Here is a 19,786-nt window from a genome sequence, read left to right on the forward strand (position 1 = left end):
TATAGCTATCAAAAACGAAATCGCATCAGCATCTTTGATGGAAGACTTCACAACGCCGCAACCACAAGTATTTTCCCCGTATAGATAGCCATCTCACAAAAAACTAATGAGACAAAGTAAACTAAAATACATGAAGAAATACACGTATATGCAACTAATTTCCACATGGGATGATAGCATGCAGAAACCCATGACCATGGAGCTAGCATGCGCTGGACGAGACTTGATGGAATCTTTAGTGCAAATCATGGCCAGTAGCCTACCACATGGACCACCGGTGGCCAGACCCCGGCGCCCTACCACATTGGCTGTCGACTCCGGCCACAGGCGAGGCCACATGGCCGCGCACCACGGTAGCAGTAAACATGACCAGCGGTAGAAGTAGAAGCGTTGCCTGCGACTCCGACCCGGGAAACGGCCGTTTTGGCTGGAGGAGCCTGGAGGTGCGGCTGGACCTGGACGCAAAGGCCCCTGGAGCCCCGGACTCCGTGCCGTTGGATAATTCGGATTCCCTGTCACCGGACAGTTACCCGACAGGACGCCATGGAGCGATCACCGATTGGCTATCCGTCACCTGTTCACGGCTCGCCTTGGATCTAGCAAGGATTCGCTGCACCGTTGGAGTTTTAACTTCATTTTTGCTCATATGTAGTAGAACCAATGTTTAATCCATTTGTCGCCTTATCTTTGTTTGATAATGGGAAAACTGTTTTTCACGGATGGTGACTGTTTTGTCCTGTGAACGGTTTAGCTCCGGAAAGATTTACTGGATGTAGGTTTGTCATCTAGTGTTGAGAACTTGGTGACCAATCGTATTCATCATGCTTGCTGCCATGAGTATGATGAAACAAGAGGGATGAATAGGTAGTCCATGAATTATTCGGAATCTACATGTTGATATTTAAGTTTTCTTGATAGTTGTAGTGCCTTTGGTTTGCAAATCAACTCCATCCAACATTTTCTTAGGAACGGCATGCTTCTAGAGAATGCTTCGCAAGAACCATATGCGGCATGACGACGGCAACATCGTCTCGTTTGGCAAACCAAATAAAAACGTACTCCTTCTGTCCCAAAAAGAATAATATTTTGACATTCAAAATTTGTCAAAAAAATGATGTTCTAGATTTAAATCTTATGCATGCATAATTTGTATGTTGATCTCGTGCATGCATGATTAAATGGAAACATATTTTCTTCATTTTCTATATGCAAAATGAAGTAACTAAGGGTACATGCGTCTTTTTCATCACTCCTAATTTGCCTAGAAAATCCTAGAAAGTCATTCTTTTTGGGACGGAGGTAGTATATTGTACTATCAGTGACCACCAGTGACACAAACCAAACACACCGCTAGGTTTCCATTACGTCACCTAACAATAAGGAACATAATTTTAAAAATTATGGTTAAAATTATTTTAGTGATACTTGTTCTTGCGAGATAGTATGCTAGGAGAGAAAACACCCCATTACAAAAATAGCTTTGCCATTAAGAATTGATAAATATCAGCAACAGTGCAAGTGACATGTGGTTCGTGTGTGATTTTTACCCAGAGGAAATATAAGAATATGTTAATACCCAGCAAGCTGACTTCAGCATACGGTGTAGATGGTCCCGTGACAGAAGATCCTGAGCGAGTATTGACCATGCCTTTGAGTCTTCTAGCGGGCTACCATTTCTCACCTGTCAGCGCAAAAGATCAGATCAGACGAGATCAGATCCTCTCCTACCGGCCTAGCGCTAACACCGTTCGTCTCCCGCGCCGGCCACCCACCGCTGCCACCGGAGGGCAAAACCGTCAACCCACCATGCCCCGGCTCCTATAAGAAGCCCCCTCTCCATTTCTTCAAACTTTTGTTCCAGTGGCCTCCAAAAGAAAAAATATTAGCGAATATTAAAGCCCTTTCATCATCGATAGATAGAAATCTAGAATATAGAAAAACAAGCAAAAAAGGATTTTCCTTTTTGCTACTCCGTCGTCCACCAGCTTCCTCCGGCCGCCGTAGCGTAGCCGAATTGTCCCGCTTCGGGGCTCGGTGGCTTCTCCGGCCGGCGAGAGTCTGTCTCCGGCGAGTGTTCGCTCTCCTCCGCGAGGCTGAGGGGATCCCCTTGGACGCTCGGAATTGGGACGGGATGATGGGATTTTGGCTGATTCCGATGGAGACTCCGGCGAGGCTTCTGTGGAGCACCAGCTTCTTCCGCCACAAGATCGCCGCCATGCTCGCCTCCTCCTCCTGCTTCTTATAGATCCGATCCCTCACCGTCGTCGTCGGCAGCTAGTTTCTGTTCTGTACATACGTCGACGCGCGTATAGTTAATTTTCTCTCCTATAAAGAAGTAAATAATCTCGATCCATGGAGTCCGGCCGGCTCATCTTCAACGCGACGGGCTCCGGCGCCGGGCAGATGCTCTTCCTGGACTGCGGCGCGGGCGGCGGCGGCTTGTTCCATCGAGGTATTAGTCCCATCTAGATTTCCTTCCTTGTCAATTTCATCTTGGTGCGCGTGGTGCTTCGATCTTGGCTCGGGATTCGTGTGTACTGATTGGGGTTGCCATGTGGGAGTGATGAAGGTGGGAGACCGATGATGATGGGCCTGGAAGAAGGGCGCGGCGTAAAGCGGCCCTTCTTCACCTCCCCCGACGAGCTCCTCGAGGAGGAGTACTACGACGAGCAGCTGCCGGAGAAGAAGCGCCGCCTCACCCCGGAGCAGGTAACTGGTCAACCCGGCCGCTCTGGCCACCATGCTAGCTAGGCAACACGTGGATGCGTGGCGTGAAGCATGCATGCGCGCACGTGCAGGTGCATCTGCTGGAGAGGAGCTTCGAGGAGGAGAACAAGCTGGAGCCGGAGCGCAAGACGGAGCTGGCCCGCAAGCTCGGGCTGCAGCCTCGCCAGGTGGCCGTCTGGTTCCAGAACCGCCGCGCACGGTGGAAGACCAAGCAGCTCGAGCGCGACTTCGACCGCCTCAAGGACTCCTTCGACGCCCTCCGCGCCGACCACGACGTCCTCCTCCAGGACAACCACCGCCTCCGCTCACAGGTACGGTAACCCTCCTCCTCCTCTCGCTCCTATCCATGGCCTCCGAGTACGTTGCTGATGGATGAGCCGGCGATCTGTGCGCTATTGTTTTGATTAAGGTGGCGTCGTTGACCGAGAAGCTGCAAGAGAAGGAGGTGACGGACGGCGCTGGCGCCGACGCCGCGGTGTTGCCGGTGGATGTCAAGGCCTCCCTGGCCGATGACATCGAGGAGCCGGCCGCGGCCGCGGAGGAGGCGGCGTTCGAGGCGCAGCAGGTGAAGTCCGAGGACAGGCTGAGCACGGGCAGCGGCGGGAGTGCGGTGGTGGACGCGGACGCGCTGCTGTGCGGCCGGTTCGCCGCCGCCGTCGACAGCAGCGTGGAGTCCTACTTCCCCGGCGGCGAGGACCACTACCACGACTGCGGGATGGGCCCCATGAACCCCTGCGCGGGAGGGATCCAGTCGGACGATGACGGCGCGGGCAGCGACGAGGGGTGCAGCTACTACCCCGAAGACGAAGCAGCCGCCGCCGCCGCGCTCTTCGCCGGACACGCCAACCCCCACGCCGCCGAGGACGAGGACGCCGGACAGATCAGCTGGTGGATGTGGAACTAGGCATTCCGCATTCTTCCCGCGCCGATCGACCGTCAAATTGATCTTGTGTTGTCAAGAACTCGTACCTCTGTTTTCTTTCGCAACGTTGCTGTAATATGGTGAATTCCTAGCTACTGTTTGATTATGGAGAAGGTGTATGGATGCATGGTAGGGTAAAATTGGGCAGTTAATATTGTTAATCCCAATCAGTTGTGGTGTTCGATAAGATTAAGAGATGAGTTGGGGTGAGAAATAAGTGCATGGAGACAAGCACTCTTTTCATGGCACAGTGCGTTGTGTCAATGAGATTTACTAGTCATCGTCGTCGTGCCATTTTGTCAAGATCAATTGGAGTTTTAACATTTACTGCATTCATTTTCTTATGATTATTACGGAATTGTTCTTTAGCTAGCGGTCAGTTGTATTAACCTGAAGTCATAGTAAGAACGAAGAAAACATGCATGACAAGAGATTGTATTAGATGCAACCTACAGTATTCAGCTTCCAGTTGCGAGTCAAGAGATGGCATCTGTACATCATGTCAACTGAATCTTTCGCCTGCGATCAACTGAGTCAAGAGATGGCATCTGTAAATGGAACATGGAAGCAATACTGCTTCTGAGCAAACACTAATGTATCAGAGTATACTGGTAACACCAAATTAAGTATGGATCAGTGCGCCTGGAAAAGCTCGAACATGTTAAACAAGCCTTCCAATTGCGCAATGCGAGCATGAGACAAATACAGCTTTCTTTCCCTTTCATCCTTTTGGACTAGCACGGACAGGAAACTTGAATACGAGCGGCAACTTTTCACATTCATTACACAGAAAATGGATGCCCCGGCAAATCTGCCTGCTATTCTTGGTCTGCTGTTCACTTATAACCATCTGCTTTCAAATGGTATGTGTGCTAACTTTTAATAGAAATTTTGCAAGTGGATGTTGAGAGCACATACTTATTTCATTATTTGTCGTTAGGACAAAGGACAATTGTCCAATAGCTAAACCATATAAACAAATGGTGTCCTCCAGCAAATTTTGCAAATTTATAGATGTTTTGAACTTTGGCACGGTGCATAATTCAGTTTAGAGGATGGGTGTGAGATGAAGGCCAGGATATATGTGAGTGGCTTGTTACACGCACTTTGTGTTTTCCATAAGTGTGCTTTCCAGGTTTTGTTGGAAGGTCTTTTCCTCGAATATATCTGGAAAAGCTAGCATGCGGAGATAGAGAGCAACAGGAACTGAAAGTTGTTTCCCAACAGTGTCTGGATCAATACTGAATAAAAATGTGCTGGTAAAAGGAAGCCTTTCCCCCTCTGCTTGATCCAATCCTCTCAAAAGAGGAGTGCCTTTATTTACCCGCCACTCCCCCGCTCTGCTATCGTTCTCACCTGCGACTCTTTACTGTTCCCAAGGTTGATCCATCCCTCTCAAAGTCTCATCCTCCCATCAGGTTTGCCCTGGCACAACAAAGGCATCTTAATCCCTGACGCCCAGTAACATGCTATATAAACACGCCACCTGTTTGCTGTAATCACAATTATTTACTATCGCAATTTCACATGCTTTCCTGGACTAAGCACATGCTCTCATGCAGGGTGACTTGGCAATTTTTAACACATAAGAAATCTGACCTCTAGGACAGGTGTCAGCTACTAACGACGTTCCTCATGAGCCTCTGACATGCTTAGGGGCCTGATTAAGCCTGGTATGTATCATGCAGTAGCACGTGCAGCATTAACAAAAGCAAATTTTGGCTCCCGGCCGCGATTGGACAGCGGAGCGGCTTTTGTCTGTGTAGTCTGTACAGCCCCCACTAAATCGCCAAGATTCCATCTTCCCTCCTCGACGGCGACGTTGTAGAAAAGCCTTTTTTATTTTTTTAAAAAAAGCCGCGACCATGTGCCATACCATATGAGGCCGTGCGTTTAGTGTCCACCCATCATCTAATCGACCCGGTAATCTCAGTGCTCGTCGGTTAGAAAAATCTGTGCCTGCCGTCCGCCTGGCTGGGGGATGAGAATATTTGAATTTTGATGGTGGTGGCCCTCGCCGTCCAAGCATATATCGTGGTTGCCATCGGCCCTGTCACGGAAAAGCAGAGAGTGTTTTCGTCTCTGAAGCCTGAAGGCGACCGCGGGAGACCGACGGGACGGACGGAGGAGAAGGCGTGTGTGGTGTGGCGATGCGGCTACTGGTATCAGGGGGGCGTGGGGCCAGTGGCTTCCGATCCATGGAGGAAATGAGATGAAATTGATCGGGAGTAGCCAGTGTTAATGGCGCGATGTGCGCGCGCTGGCCGAGCAGACGTGTGAGGGAATAAATGGGGGATGAGATGAGATCAGATATCCACCGGGGATGATGAGCACAGCCGAGACGAGGAAGGAGGTCAGGTCTCGGCGTGGCAGCCCCAGCCGTCGTGTTGGCCTGGGCACCAACCGATGCCAAGGCCTTCGTTTTCATGGCGTCCCGGTCGTCCGACTCGTCCCCAGCACAGCAGGCGCGGGGTTTTTGGCGTCTTGCCCGCGCTCGAGATTAGCTGTCGTCTGGCCTCTGGGGATCGGCATGAGCTGACTGGCATAATCGTCGAGAAAGTGTTCGCTTGGTACCAGCAACCGGGGCCGCACGGCACACAGCCTTTTGCTGAAAGAAGATGCCTGGCCGTTAGATGGGTCGCTCGTTCGACGCGACGCGACTTTTGTCGCGATAACGAACGGCACCGGTGGCGGTGTGTGTGCACTGGGAATCGCAGGAACGGAGGTGAGAAGAGAGGAGGCCCAGGGTGGTGTGGTGGAGCAGGGGCGGGCGGCGCGCGAGGCAGCCAGGCAGGAGCAGATGGTGGGGCTTGGACTGCGGGCAGTAGCCCTAGCCCAGTAGGGTGGTCGCGTCGCGTGGCATCGCATCCGGTGGACGCTTTCCCCAAGGTTGATCTCCCCCCACCCGATCGATCCCCTGCTCCGCCCGCCATGTTAGGATGCGTTTGGTTTCAAGGACGGGACGGGACGGGACGGGACGGTCCATGGATGGTCCAGTGTTTGGTTCCGAGTCATAGGGGATTGGGACGTCCCGAATTGGGAATATACCCCAAAGATCCGGGATGCCCCCGTCCGGGAAAAACGAGCGGACGGGGGCATCCCAGTTCCGCTTCGCTCGTCACGTGAGCCGCGCGTGCCGCCCAAAGGCCACCGCGCACCGCTGACCGCTCGTTTATCTCTTCCGTCCGGTAAAAAGAAAATCGCTGCTCTCCCCGTTCCTCTATTCTTCCGTGCGGCAGCAGCTCAGCCGGCCACCGCCGCTGCCTTCCCCGGCCGCCGCCGCCGCCTTCCCCGGCCGCCGCCGCCGCCTTCCCCGGCCGCCGCCGCCGCCGCCTTCCCCGGCCGCCACCGCAGCACCCGGGGCCGGCCGCCGCCGCCGCCTTCCGCGCCCGCCGCGGCGCCCGGGGCCGGCCGCCGCCGCCGCCTTCCGTGCCCGCCGCGGCGCCCGGGGCGGGCCGCCGCCGCCGCCTTTCGTGGCCGCCGCGGCGCCCGGGGCCGGCCGTCGCCACCGCCTTCCGCGCCGCGCCCGGGGCCGGCCGCCGCCTACCGCGCGTGCTGTCGTCCGCCGGTGCCGCCTTCCGCGTCAGACGCAGCGCCTGCTGCCGTCCGCCGCCGCCGCCTACCGCGCCAGTGCGCCTGCTGCCTGATCCGTCGCCGTCCCTGGATCCCGGCGGTTGGGGAGCCCGTCATCCCGTCGACCTGGGCACCGGTCCTCGTTAGGACGTGCCGCCGGCCAACAGTGGTAAGTTCCCTGTGTGAGTTCCTCCTTCCGGAAATAATTTCGAACAGAAGCATTCCATAGCTGTAGACATCTACTTTTGGTGTGATGGCCACTCCACTGATCCATTCAGGTGCAAGATATCCAATGGTGCCTCTCATTGTAGTCAAAGCTCGGCTGAAATCCCTGTGTAAAAACTTTGCCATTCCAAAATCTGCAATTTTGGGAATAAATGATTCATCGAGAAGTATGTTCTCAGGTTTAACATCACAGTGCATAATGCAGTCTCGACAGCTCTCATGCAAATAGGCTAGTCCTTTAGCAACTCCTAGTGCTATTTGATACCTAGTATCCCAATTCAAGATATTAGCATTGCCTGGGAATAGGTGTTTGTCAAGGGAATGATTTGGCATATATTCATAGACAAGATATTTTTTATTACTGCTGCAGCTAAATCCAATTAACTTAATTAAATTTATATGTTGGATAAGTCCAAGTGAGCTAATTTCAGCCCTGAACTGTTTCTCTCCTTGGTGCACTCTATCAAGCCTTTTCACTGCTATGGTTGAGTTTCTTAGAAAGCCCTTGAATACGGAACCAAAGCCGCCTTCTCCCAGCTTTTCTGAGAAGCTCTTAGTTGCACGCTGCAAATCAGTATATGTAAATGGAATAATTCCATTACCACCTTGAGCACTGTTTACTAGGATGTTTCATGCAATATTTTAATATTATATGGCCTAAAACGAAAAAATGATGAAGATCCTTTCTTATTTTTATATGGTACTCATATGTGGTGATACAAACTAATCTCTTTATGGAAATAGAGTAGTGTTGTCTGGAAGCATATAAGCTTAAACTTTGTTTGGCATTGTTTTCTATTGGCATTTGTCAATTATTAATGTATAGGAAAATTGACTTCTAGTAAATATTCCTATTAGTTGTAAAAAGAACATTGTCATTCAGTCAATGTATCTGGAAGTAGTATACTATGGTACTTCAAGGAAGCTGCTTAAGCTGTGACAAACAAAGACTAAACCTGATATTTCAAATCCTTCGACCATATGCCTGACTTTTTTTTTCCCTTCTGAACTACTGCAAACTGATATTTATTGAATGCATCACTTTGCATTCATGCGTCTACATGCAATAGCTTGGTACAGGGTAGCTGTTAGTTTTCTTTTTTTTTTAAGTCTGCTTCTGCATGATGTGGCCTGATGCATCCTCAACCAGTGAGATCCTTCACTGGCTTGTGTTTTTGTTGCCAACATAGGGATTGGACCTATAATAGTGGTTCAGTAGAGCATACACAATTATTCTGAATTAAAAATTTTAGTAGAATTAAACTTATAATAAACATATTTTTCTGAACTGCTGCCTGACCGTTTGAATTGATGGTTGGACCAGGAAAGCTGTCACTTCCCTTTTCTAAAATGAAACACCCAATGATGTTCTATCTCCACCATGCCCCTTTTTTTAACTGTAATACTCTAGGATCATTTAATGTGTTTTACTATGAGTGTATTAAATGGAGTTGATCTTCCAGATCCTCACCATATTTCCCCCTCTGGGTTCACAGATTCTCACAGGAAGAAGGAACCCTAGTGCTGTCCCCCTCCCCGTTCGTGGCCTCCAACAGGATCTTGACTTCCTTTCCCCAAGGTATTATGCCACCATATTTTCTGAATGAATACATTTGTGCAATAATTTTGGTATTGCTTACATGCATATGTGCAGTAGGATTCAAGGTATTTTTGTGATGTGCTTGCACATGGTTCTCCTGGTAGTAGTTGGTGGTATATAGTCCTGAATTCTTTGGTCTTTTGTGTTATAGATGGATCAACAAACCAAGGTTGTTACTTGTACTGCTGCTGCATATATGTTGTTGTCAATGATGGCCATGGTTATTATTGAGTCTAGAAAACGTAAGCAACGTGCAAGGAGAGAAGGTATTACTTATGGACCTATCGATGAAAGGGATAGGATGAGACTTGAGTACTTAAACAACAAAATTTGGAAGGATGATACAGTTTGTGTGAACATGCTAAGACTAAATAGAGCCAAGTTCTTTCGGTTTTGCAACCTATTCAGGGATCGTGGTTTGCTTGAAGATACCATCCATTGTTGTGTTGAGCAGCAAGTGGCAATGTTTCTAAATACCGTGGGGCACAACCTTAGGAACAGAGTAGTTGGGACTAATTTTGATAGATCCGGAGAAACAGTCAGTCGTTATTTTAACAGGGTTCTTCGTGCTGTTGGTGAGCTACGAGGGGAATTAATTAGGCCTCCATCATTGGAAACTCCTACTAAAATACAAGGGAACCATAGATGGGATCCTTACTTTAAGGATTGTATTGGAGCCATCGATGGTACACATGTAAGAGCCTCTGTTCCTAAGGATATGGAGTTAGCCTTTCGTGGTAGGAAGTCATATGCCTCTCAAAATGTAATGGCTGCCGTAGATTTTGATCTCCGGTTCACCTATGTATTGGCTGGTTGGGAGGGGACAGCACATGATGCACTAGTGTTAAGAGATGCTTTGGAGCGTGAGAATGGACTTCGAGTACCACAAGGTAATACACTAATACCATATCAGATTCTCCATATGAATCATTAATATAATAGAAATATGATATACTTTCCATCACATTTTAGGAAAATTCTACCTAGTTGATGCCGGATATGGAGCAAAACCAGGATTCTTGCCCCCTTTTCGTGGTGTTCGTTATCACTTGAATGAGTGGGGGAATAATCCTGTCCAAAATGAGAAGGAGCTATTCAACCTTAGGCACTCATCTCTTCGTATCACAGTAGAGCGTGCATTTGGGTGTCTAAAGAGAAGATTCAAAATTCTCGATGATGCCACTCCTTTCTTTCCTTTCCCAACTCAAGTAGACATTGTTGTTGCTTGCTGCATCATTCACAATTGGGTTATACAAGATGGAATTGATGAGTTCTTCATAGAAGACAATAATTTTTCAAGTTATAACCATGCTACAACATACAGTGGACAAGCACATGAGCATATCGAGATGGTTAATTTCAGGCAAAGTATTGCTGATCAGATGTGGGCAGACCATCAAGAGAACAATATTAGTTAGTACCCACTAGTTTGTTGATGTATTTCAGTTTGGCAAGTATTTTCCTAGATGTGTTTGTGTTGTATGGACATATTTATTGCTATATTTCAGTTGTATGAACATATTGTTGCTATATTTCAGTTGTATGTACTTATTGTTGCTATATTGTATTTGCAAGGACTTATCTGCTGCTGAAATCTAGTTAAATGACATACAATCCTTGTTGTATTTGGTGCTGAAATCTTGTTAACTTAACATCCAATGCTAGCTGTTTTTTTTGTTACATGCCAGGCAATGGATGGTCATGTTGAGGGACTTGGGAGAGGTACTGGTGTGGCTGCCTGGACAGCGCCAATGTCCAATTTCATGCTGAAAAATCTTGCCAATGTCATTGCCAGTGGTGTTAAAACAGGAAAGGGCTTCAAAAAGGTCTATTTCAATGCATGTGCTAGAGCTGTCAATGAAAAATTCAACACTACGCTCAATGGTGAGCAGATTAAGAACCATCTGAAGACATGGCAAAGAAAGTGGGCAAAGATAACACGACTCAAGAGCTTGAGTGCATCTGGATTCGATGAAGAGAACTACATCATCACCCTTGATGAGGAGCACTACAATGGCCATGTGCACGTAATCTAGTTTCTATTGTTTTGTGGTCTTGTTCTTATCATATTTTTCATACTAATTTCTATTGCATTGTAGGATCACAAGGCTGATGCCGAGTATTTAAACAAGCCTCTTGAGAACTATGCTGAGATGGAAACAATCTTTGGGAAGGATATGGCTACTGGCAAGTTTGCAAAGGATTCAAGTGCTCCTCTTGGTACAGAAGATGGTGATACTGAAGATGGGGCTGCAAATGGTACAGAAGAGGATCCTAGTAGTGCTTTTGAGGAAGGGGCAACATCTAATGCAAGACCTAACAAGAGGGCCAAGATTGTTGAAAGTGCAGAGGAGGGGTTGATTGGTGCGTTCAACAGAGTTGGTGACAAGCTTGCCATGGCTATAACGCAGGTTGCTAAATCTAATAATGAGGTGCCAGAAGATCTCTTTGACAAAGTGAATAGCCTTTCAGTTTCAGGCTTTAATGATCTTCAGATATCCACATACTATGCGCATCTGGTGGCCAATCCTCTCATTGGTAAAGCTTTCTATGGCTTGCCATTTCAGCACCAGTTACATTGGATGGCTATGTTTGTTAGTGAGAGGTTCCCTGGACAGTAGGTGCTTTTGGAACATACAACTAGTGATAGTGGTAAAGCTTTCTTTTGCTAACTAGGCCATGTTTGTTACACCTGATAGTTGTAACGGTCTCTTTTGTCAGTCATATTTCTTTTGCTAACTGTGGCCTATCATATAGTATGCCTTGAACTTTCTATATTGTGTAAGGCATGGATTTGATGTAATGGTACTGTGGTAAATGCCATCTATATATATGAATGATATTTGATGGTAAACAGTTCGGTTTGCTACCAAGCTTCCTTTTGTTTATTGCATTCTCAATTACCTGCGTCTTCAAATGATACTTTATTGGGGATAATATTACTTGCAGAGTTTTCAGTTTCATCATGGCAGTGACCTCCCTGTAGTTTTGTTATCTGAAGGCAATAACTGCACTGGTCTGACATTTTTGTTTCCGCAGTTTGGCAAGGAGACTACAGACTACTTTTACTTCGTGAGAACTAACATGGATGCTATAGGAAAGAGGTAAAATCAAGACACATGCCGACTGATGAAATATACTGGTTTGGGTATAGACATTCTCTGAAGACAAGTGGTACGGTTTGGTTGTGCAGAGAGAACGAATTTTGTAGGATCAGCATGCCCCTGCCTCCGATAGATGAGAAAGGCCTAGAGGAAATCCTATAGCAGTCTCGTCACAGTTCATCGGTAACTCCTGGCATTTGTTGCCTCTGTTACTGGTCTAATGCCGTGGCTTTTTTGCTGTCCTAAATGTTCTCCTTTTGCTGTTTGTATCTGGCAAATAATTCAGGCCGGCAAAGAGGCTGCATGACAGCTGGGAGGCGAAGTGTTGCCCTGCGAGAGGAGAAGAAACAAGCCACCACCGGCCGTGTGATGAATTCTGAAAGATGGAAAATGTGTTTGCGTTGCAACGAGCTGTTCTGTTAAATGAATTGTCTCTGTTTTAGACTATATATTGTGTATATATATTGTATATATTTCAGACTATATATTATGTCACCATGATTATCCTTAGAAAGAAGGAAGGTATGACAGGTAGGAGGTAATGTCACCATAATTCTGCAGAAGGTTATCATAACCAGCTATCCCTCGATCCAAACAGAAAACGGGATCATCCCATCCCACATTTATACCTCAAACCAAACAAAAAACAGGGACGCCCCTGTCCCTCTAACCAAACAAGAAATAGGATCATCCTATCCCAGAAAAGTAGGACAGGACCGTCCCGTCCTACATCGTCTCCCAACCAAACGCACCCTTACGTGTCCGGGACCGGCTACCCGGGTGTCCCCGCGCGACCCCAGCCAGCCTCGCACCGCACGCATCGCCCCAATCACCAGGGGATCAGCTGGTGAGGTTGCAGCTGCCCCGGGCGGCCCCCATGGCCCCATCCCCCGCTCACTCCAATCCCGGGCGCCGATGCGCCGTCCGTCTGAGTTGCCATGTGCTCTCCCTCTCCTCCTGCTGCTGCGCTCTTTTGCGCTGTGCAGGGAGGTTGTTGTTCTCTTGTTGATTTTGTCTCAGTATGCTACGCTCAGCTGTTGGCGCGAGTAGGCCCAGGCAATTCTGCTACGCAGCAGAAATAATTGATCAATCCAACCTCAACACATTTGCGTTCCATCCACACTGTCATCATAAGGTTCAAACATTCCTGTGGCATCCTGGCAATGTAATCCAGGAAGCTCCCGCGCCGCTGCCCATGTGGTCAGCTGTGTGTGGTCCGCTCCAAATAGAAGTATCCCAGCCCATGTCGCTACCATATAGCCCAATATAAAAGGCCTAACTCATCGTCTTGCATAGAACGGCCGGCCTATGGCGACCCATCTGTACTAGTATATTTTGGTGTAGTACTACTATAGCTTACAGTGCTGACGGGACAAGGTGAGACAATATACTCCGGGACGGGATTAACTATATCATTACCCGTATTACCATTTTTCACTATACAGATTTTCAAATCAAAGGATATTCTTTTTTGCAACAAAAAGCAATCAGCTAGAATTTCAGTGACATCAGACAGCAGTTAGGTCAGGCTGCCTTTTCGCACGGCGTCTAGCGGATTTCTCCATTTGCTATTGTCTTCACCTTGCACACCCCAGCCGAAGTCGTGAACGGGACATCTTTGTAGCACGCCACAAGCTCGCCGTTACTGTGAAGGTCAGCGGCTAGCTTCTCCCAGACCTTGCTCTTGCCACTCAGAGAAGACTCAGGCTCACCCGAGTACCCAGCAAAGGTGACCCTCTCCCCCACGGCAGCATCCGCTGGTGGCTCGACCAATTCAACCTATAGATTCGCGGGAGAGTGCAGCGTTGTTATACTTCAAAATAAACAGTGATACTGCATATTGGCGTGTTTCCAATTTCAGAGCATAACTTTATCACACGTGAAGCTATACAATGTCTTACCTTGGTATGGTCGTCACTTGATGCGGCCAGAACCATGGCGTGTGATTTTATACCTCGCATCACCACTGGTTTCAAATTGCAGAGAACGCACACTTTCCGGTTCTGCTCATTCATAACAAACATTACATGGTCAGTGACCCCAACCCAGGGCATCTCGAGAACATATCTAGGAGAAGCACAAATGATGTGTTAGTAAAACTAACCTGCATTTCTTCAAGAGGAATGTATTTGACAAGGCCGCTAACCACTGTTCTTGGAGCCTCCTCTCCAACATCAATTTCCTCTACATACAGGGAATCAGCATCTGGGTGCTTCTCTGCTTTTCTGATAAGCCCCACTCGAATATCCAACTTTGCAACTGAGACTTCTGCCTCTGCTGCCTTAGATTTTGAGTTACCAGACTGTTTCTTTTGTTCCTTTTTTGAGCCTCCCTCTGGATAAAAAAAGAGAGAGAGAAGAAATAGATAATTACTTGCTGGAATTTGAAATGGCTTGGAGGAAAATAATTCAAACAAGAGCCGAAGCACTTCAAACAAGATAGAAAGGTTGCAATCTACCATGAAGCTGACACTTGCATGATAGTTCTTGTGTTTGTTCTCCAAAATTATGCTAGGAGCTCTGGTTCACAATTAAGATACAGGGGGCATCCAGGTTAGAGCTCAGGTGGGCAGGGTGCTTGACAGCACACCTGCCAACTGAGCAAGTGCTTGATCTCTAGGTATTACTTATTGTAAGTAGAGTAGTAGACATATTAAGTGCACAATTCTCCAATAAGTTGACCAACGTGAACTTTTCTCTTTTTTTTTTTGGAATATGCAACAGAAAAGGCAGTTCTGCCTCATATTCTGGGCTTCTAGCGAGTACGAAGAAGAATAAATTAGAGTATTCAAACAATTACCAGATAATGTGGTGCTTTTTAGCTGGTTAGCAATTTTCGTAGCTTCAGCATCCGCCACTGCTTTTGAGCTCCTCTCAGCTTGACTGCCTGCATATTTTTCCCTATGCTCACTCACCTTTTCATCTTCCTGCAATCATTGCAAGTTATGAGGTGTAAAATTATGGCCAGTAGACCAAAATATTCTGAATGCAAGACGCACCAATTCCTCAAACAGAGGTACAGGCCTCCCTATTTTGTGCCCTGCTGGTAGAAAATCCCAAGGAGTTTTTGCCTTCACACTTTCTCCTTTTTCTTCACTGAATGAGAGATGTTCTTCTGGGGACAGGTTCAATTGATGTAGCACCTTATAGAAGATAACACACAGTGAGGTTTGGGGCAAGAATGCTATTTGAAGAAACTCCGACAGCACTCTGTAACAACTAAGATCACACCTTATTAGAAAAGGAAGGCATGAAAGGCTCCAGCAGACAGGCAAGGAGATAGACAAGACCAACTGAAGTTTTCATCACAATTGCACAGCTTACTGGATCTTCTTTATAAAGTTGCCAAAATACACTGTTCTACATTATATTAGCAAATCAAAGATAAATAAATGTTAGTAGAGGGAAAAAAACGGTAAATGAAAGAAGGGAAAAAAGAATTACTTGCAAATAAGCATTTCCCTCACTAGAGATACCCATTGCAATCTTCAGTCCTTGTTTCAGCTTAACCTGTCATAAGAAGACCAATACAGTTGAAAAACCTAGCAAGCTGACGTGGCAAAACATAAGGGTATACATGCACAAGTTCATTGTTTAGTGTTTACCTTTTCCATTGCATCGATATATTGTTCAACCCATTTACTGGTTTTTTTTGCAAGCTCAATTGTCGGTGGATGTGACTCAGCACCAGGAGCATCAGGTATAGTTGAATCATACCCAGCTCCTGCAAAATAATAACAAAATGAACTCTCACAAATGTGGAGAAGGTAATAGGACTGATCATTAACCATATATGATTTGTATCAGTAGAATCCTCAGATGGTATTATGTTTGGTGTAAGACTGACTAACCAGCTGGTTTTGCAATAAAGCTTAGCACACGATTGATGAAGTTTCCCAGGTTTTTTAATAACTCGCTGTTCGATTTGGCTTGCAAATCAGTCCATGTAAAGAGTGTATCTGACGCCTATGTAAATCAGATCAAATGCGTTTGTTAAACTGATGTCATAAATAGAATATCACTGGACAAGTTTTGGTATCAACCTCAGGGCGATTCGTAAGCAGGTAGTATCGCCATACTTCAGGAGGAATATTTGTATTCTTTGCATCATTACCAAAAACTCCGATACCTTTACTCTTGGAGAATTTTCCTACAGGCAAGGAATATTTAGTTATTTGCAGGAAATAAACTGTACATACTGCAAAATATTTTTAAAACACAAAGAAAGTTTGGAAGAAACAACAAACTGTAGGCAACACACCAATATACCACATCTATTTAAGAGAAAGCACTTAAAGTGTAGTTTATCAGCCACAATGTATAAATATTTAGTTGATTGAACAAATGAAAACTGAAGAGAAGCATGTCTGAAGACAAAATACAGAACTGGTAAACTAGAGATATAATAATTTAATATATTCAGCAATCTTATGGCGTGAACTGTCCAATTATTCATTGAGTCTCTAGCAGTACGAGATCAACATTGATCAAAAGGTCCAACTCCAACATATCTTCCAACCCAGTTCAAGTAAACACGCGTTTTTAGCAAATGTGGATAGCTCACATGATGGCATGGGCTGCATCTTAATGCGAAGTTAACAAATAGAAAAACGTAACAACTATCATGTACCTGCTTCATAATTTAAGTATTCAGTAACACTAATGGTCTTCATCATTGTCCAATTTTCACCAGTTCCTAGTAGCGTTGAAGGGAACATGATCTGAAAACACCTTCAAATTAATAAGCACTTAAAAAGAAGTGCATGCAATAGAAGAAATGGCAGAGTTCACAAGTGCCACAAACATAGTTCGGAAATATTAATATACCTAGAAAACATTGGTGTCTCTACGGAGTAGTGATTTTCTATAAAGAAAATGAAACTTGGTATAGAAATGGTGTCGAAAGCACAAAGATGCCAATTGTTCAGAATCACGTGGTCATGATAAAGCAATCTCTAATGACTCAAGAAAATGTTCGCGTGTTATAGACATCATACCGTGTGAAATGGCACATTATCTTTGCCCATGAACTGAAATAATTCCACATTATCAGGATTCTTCCACCACTTCTCCCACTCAGGTGTATAAGATGCTGTTATAGACACATAGCCAATCGGCGCATCGAACCAGACATAGAAAACCTGAAATAATCGGAATGGGAAATCAGATACATTCATAACTGTAGACTTCATATGTGATATGACCAAACCTTATCTTTATACTTCTCGATTGGAACAGGGACTCCCCATTTAAGATCTCTTGTGATGCAGCGTGGCTTTAGTCCTTCCTTCAACCATGCATTTGTCGCTTGAATGGCATTTTGACTCCACATACCAGCTACTGAAGTATCATTGATATAGTTTACCAACTTGTCTTTCAATAGAGGGAGATCCAAGAAAAAGTGATCTGTTTCACGAACATGAGGGGTATTCTTACAGACCTACAATGAAAATGCAGAATACCAATAGGACGTTTACTATTCACATTTTGACGCCGTCTTATATAATTAGATCAACAATAATGATACAGAAAAATGATAGTGTACAGCAAGTACTGTGTATGCTTACCTTACACTTTGGATCAATTAGTTCAGTTGGATTCAACATATGACTGCAATTGTCACATTGATCACCTCGCGCAGCTTGATTAGTACATCCTTCTGTAGGGCATGCTCCTTCTACAAGTCTGTCTGCCAAAAATCTTTGACAAGTATCACAATAAAGCTGCAACACAGAAAATTATTGTACACTGGATAAATTATATGGAGCTGAATATACAAGTTTACCACAAACAAGCTGTACCTGCTGCATGGTATTTTCTGTGAGACAATTGTTTTTCATCAGTTTATGGAAAATTGCTTGGCATATTTCTGTCTGCTGAGGAGAGGACGTTCGTCCAAACTTGTCAAATTTTATGTCAAACCACTTGTAAACCTCATTATGGATAGCATGGTACCTGCATTTTCAGTAAAGAAAGGTTTCTATGAAGAAAGTGTTTTTCTTTCTTTCTTTCATTTGATATATGCAGCTAAGAAACAAGCTAGCAAATCAAGAGTGATAGTTGAATACTTCATGTATACAAGACAGTAAAAATCAATGGGTCTAGGGATAGGTCAAATGATCAAGCACTAATCAAACTGTAGCCAATGAAGATACAATGAAACAGAACTGCAGGATCACGATTAAGTCATCGGTCAACTATTGCAAGAATCAAATCCACTTGGTTCAATATTGTAGCACGAACACTTGTGTTCAATGTGATTTAGGAATAACAGAGCCTAAGTGCCTAACTGAAATTCATCGCAAACCAATTTATTCGACGTAATTTCCCCTGTATTCAAGTTCAATTATCAACCATCATAAGGCAGTGAAGAGTGTCTAGCGAATTGACGTCACAGCGCAAAAGAATCAGCAATTCACCTCGCCTCGCCAGTTCGCCCTGTACCTAAAACTCCCGAAATCAGACAGCCCAAACGAAACTATATAACACTAAAACGAATCATCTGCGCACCCAAATTACCAATTGATCGAATTCCCAATTAGAAGAGAAGCACCGCCCGACTGGAAGGCAAGGATTTCAGGCGAAGGGCCTGCTGACTCACTTGTCGCAGATCTCCTTGGGCGAGCACCTCTCCTCCATGGCCTTGGTCTCCGTGGCCGTCCCGTACTCGTCCGTCCCGCATATGTAGAGCGCGTTGTACCCGCGCAGCCGGCAGTAGCGCGCGAACACGTCGGCGCTCAGCACACCTGCGCGCGCACAGCCGAATAAAATCCCCGTGAAGACGAACGGCGAAGGGCCGGAATTTAAGTCAGGGGATAATTCGCAGGGGAGCGGGCGCGGCGGGGAGGAAGGGAGGGGTGCTCACATCCGATGATGTTCCCGAGGTGCGGGACGTTGTTGACGTAGGGCAAGGCGCTGGTGATGAGTATGTTGCGGCGGCCGGGGATCGGCAGCTTCGGCGGCGGCGGCGGAGGCGAGGACGACGACGCCATGGGTCCGCGGGGCGGAGGTTTTGCGGTTGTCCGCGTCACCGCCCACTAAAATCCTCGTGGCCTCGATGACGTCGACGGGTTTCACCCCCTTTAAAACCCGCTGTGGCCTTCTGACAGCTGGACCCACCTCGGGTAAGGTTCCATTAGTAAAGCCGGGTTATTGGAATCTTCGTCGTCCAATGCAGCTCGCAAACCGGTCGCCTTCAACCGGACAAATTCTGGTACCAGGGCACCAAAGAGATTCTGACGCTGATGCACGCGTATGAATATAGGATGGATGCAGTGGTTGAACCTGACGGGTTCCTACGCGGCTATGCCTTTGCTCATTCCCAATTGATTGCTTTGCCCACCTCAGTGGCGACTGGCGAGGCATTTGTTCAGAAGAGTTCAGGATTCAGACGTGAAGTTCCTTCGCGCATGTCATCTGTATCTGATTGTCTGGAGCTTCGATCAAGTTAAATTCCATCGCTGACGGTCGCAGATCCTGTTGATTTACTCCGGTCGGGAAGCTTTTCCACTGGAAGGAACACTGTCAGGGCAACAGCAAAAGGAAAAAAAAAAAGAACAAGGGCAACTCGCACAGCCATCGCAACAGCCAACAGAGGTGGCGCCAAACTGCCTCTACCGGTCGTGGCGTCGCTTTC

General features: G+C 46.5%; 4 protein-coding genes across 5 annotated transcripts; 3 read left to right on the forward strand and 1 right to left on the reverse strand.

Moving 5' to 3' along the window:
• The first annotated feature begins 1,845 nt into the window (after positions 1-1,845).
• On the forward strand, positions 1,846-3,981 carry LOC101753152 (homeobox-leucine zipper protein HOX16). 2 transcript variants are annotated; one of them, XM_004953736.3, is made up of 4 exons: positions 1,846-2,452; positions 2,570-2,709; positions 2,799-3,038; positions 3,137-3,981. In XM_004953736.3, exons 1-4 carry the CDS (start codon positions 2,353-2,355, stop codon positions 3,629-3,631), a joined length of 975 nt encoding a protein of 324 aa, XP_004953793.1. In that variant the 5' UTR covers positions 1,846-2,352; the 3' UTR covers positions 3,632-3,981. The 2 variants fall into 2 exon arrangements, with proteins under 2 accessions (XP_004953793.1, XP_004953794.1); XM_004953737.3 differs by having other exon boundaries at positions 1,847-2,452; positions 2,562-2,709.
• A 4,905-nt stretch (positions 3,982-8,886) lies between these two features.
• On the forward strand, positions 8,887-11,668 carry LOC101753847. The gene is made up of 3 exons (XM_022828811.1): positions 8,887-9,026; positions 10,736-11,074; positions 11,147-11,668. Exons 2-3 carry the CDS (start codon positions 10,739-10,741, stop codon positions 11,666-11,668), a joined length of 858 nt encoding a protein of 285 aa, XP_022684546.1. The 5' UTR covers positions 8,887-9,026; positions 10,736-10,738.
• LOC111255715 (protein ALP1-like) lies at positions 9,654-10,570 on the forward strand. The gene is made up of 2 exons (XM_022824124.1): positions 9,654-9,937; positions 10,020-10,570. Exons 1-2 carry the CDS (start codon positions 9,766-9,768, stop codon positions 10,463-10,465), a joined length of 618 nt encoding a protein of 205 aa, XP_022679859.1. The 5' UTR covers positions 9,654-9,765; the 3' UTR covers positions 10,466-10,570.
• A 1,848-nt stretch (positions 11,669-13,516) lies between the features above and the next one.
• On the reverse strand, positions 13,517-19,193 carry LOC101754242 (probable methionine--tRNA ligase). Its single transcript, XM_004953739.2, has 17 exons — positions 19,016-19,193; positions 18,752-18,896; positions 17,952-18,105; positions 17,718-17,873; positions 17,360-17,590; positions 17,148-17,291; positions 16,781-16,871; positions 16,194-16,300; positions 16,002-16,116; positions 15,756-15,874; positions 15,595-15,660; positions 15,382-15,510; positions 15,150-15,293; positions 14,951-15,077; positions 14,256-14,485; positions 14,053-14,154; positions 13,517-13,930 (listed from the first exon to the last, which is right to left on the reverse strand). Exons 1-17 carry the CDS (start codon positions 19,140-19,142, stop codon positions 13,700-13,702), a joined length of 2,418 nt encoding a protein of 805 aa, XP_004953796.1. The 5' UTR covers positions 19,143-19,193; the 3' UTR covers positions 13,517-13,699.
• Positions 19,194-19,786: the final 593 nt, after the last annotated feature.

This window comes from Setaria italica, chromosome I (assembly GCF_000263155.2).
Source record: "Setaria italica strain Yugu1 chromosome I, Setaria_italica_v2.0, whole genome shotgun sequence".
NCBI classification, from domain to species: Eukaryota; Viridiplantae; Streptophyta; class Magnoliopsida; order Poales; family Poaceae; genus Setaria; species Setaria italica.

Excerpts from the sequence above, each read along its gene's own strand:
- LOC101753152 (XM_004953736.3), top strand. The coding sequence starts at position 2,353 with ATGGAGTCCGGCCGGCTCATCTTCAACGCGACGGGCTCCGGCGCCGGG. Across the intron at positions 2,710-2,798 it reads GCCGCCTCACCCCGGAGCAG|GTGCATCTGCTGGAGAGGAG; the intron begins GTAACTGGTCAA and ends GCGCACGTGCAG. Across the intron at positions 3,039-3,136 it reads ACCACCGCCTCCGCTCACAG|GTGGCGTCGTTGACCGAGAA; the intron begins GTACGGTAACCC and ends GTTTTGATTAAG.
- LOC111255715 (XM_022824124.1), top strand. The coding sequence starts at position 9,766 with ATGGAGTTAGCCTTTCGTGGTAGGAAGTCATATGCCTCTCAAAATGTA. Across the intron at positions 9,938-10,019 it reads TGGACTTCGAGTACCACAAG|GAAAATTCTACCTAGTTGAT; the intron begins GTAATACACTAA and ends ATCACATTTTAG.
- LOC101753847 (XM_022828811.1), top strand. The coding sequence starts at position 10,739 with ATGGATGGTCATGTTGAGGGACTTGGGAGAGGTACTGGTGTGGCTGCC. Across the intron at positions 11,075-11,146 it reads ACTACAATGGCCATGTGCAC|GATCACAAGGCTGATGCCGA; the intron begins GTAATCTAGTTT and ends ATTGCATTGTAG.
- LOC101754242 (XM_004953739.2), bottom strand. The coding sequence starts at position 19,142 with ATGGCGTCGTCGTCCTCGCCTCCGCCGCCGCCGCCGAAGCTGCCGATC. Across the intron at positions 18,106-18,751 it reads CCCAAGGAGATCTGCGACAA|GTACCATGCTATCCATAATG; the intron begins GTGAGTCAGCAG and ends CTGAAAATGCAG. Across the intron at positions 14,486-14,950 it reads AAAAAGCACCACATTATCTG|AGGGAGGCTCAAAAAAGGAA; the intron begins GTAATTGTTTGA and ends TTTTTTATCCAG.